This window comes from Macadamia integrifolia, chromosome 9, assembly GCF_013358625.1.
Source record: "Macadamia integrifolia cultivar HAES 741 chromosome 9, SCU_Mint_v3, whole genome shotgun sequence".
NCBI classification, from domain to species: Eukaryota; Viridiplantae; Streptophyta; class Magnoliopsida; order Proteales; family Proteaceae; genus Macadamia; species Macadamia integrifolia.
In genome coordinates, this window is record NC_056565.1 from 6,093,621 (window position 1) to 6,094,026 (window position 406).

At 36.9% G+C, this 406-nt stretch overlaps 1 protein-coding gene across 2 annotated transcripts in view; it reads right to left on the bottom strand.

Moving 5' to 3' along the window:
• The window catches only part of LOC122088922 (neutral ceramidase 1-like), a 17,219-nt gene that overhangs the window by 5,017 nt on the left and 11,796 nt on the right, over positions 1-406 (bottom strand). For both annotated transcript variants that reach the window (XM_042658299.1, XM_042658300.1), the window contains one exon: positions 25-88. In XM_042658299.1, coding sequence (XP_042514233.1) covers positions 25-88 — 64 coding nt within the window. The remainder of the gene's footprint in view (positions 1-24; positions 89-406) is intronic.

The following is a 406-nucleotide window of genomic DNA, read 5'->3' on the forward strand; positions in this document are numbered from 1 at the left end:
CAAAAAAAAAAAAAATGGAACAACCTCCAGGTACACCGAGAATGACTAGTTGCCCTATTCTCAGAATCTGAACTGGAAGTACTGATGGCTGCACAAAACATGGTCAAACGAAATGCAATGTCAATGAGGAAATCAAATGTCCTGCAAGGTAGTCTTTAAAATCGTTCAACAAACAGAAACCCACACATCTGAGGAAAAAATCAATCTTTGCAAGATCGTTTTAATTATCAATACCATACTTCAGGTATAGAATTGAAATGGCAAACTGTTCAGCAGTCAATATCCTTACAACCATAAAATCAGGCTCTGGTGCTGGGAATCTCCAAGGAGGGGCTTCAGATTGTTCGTTCTGTTTGTGTATCATTTAAGGATATGCTATTGGCAAAGTGTTTTATTTTAGATTTTT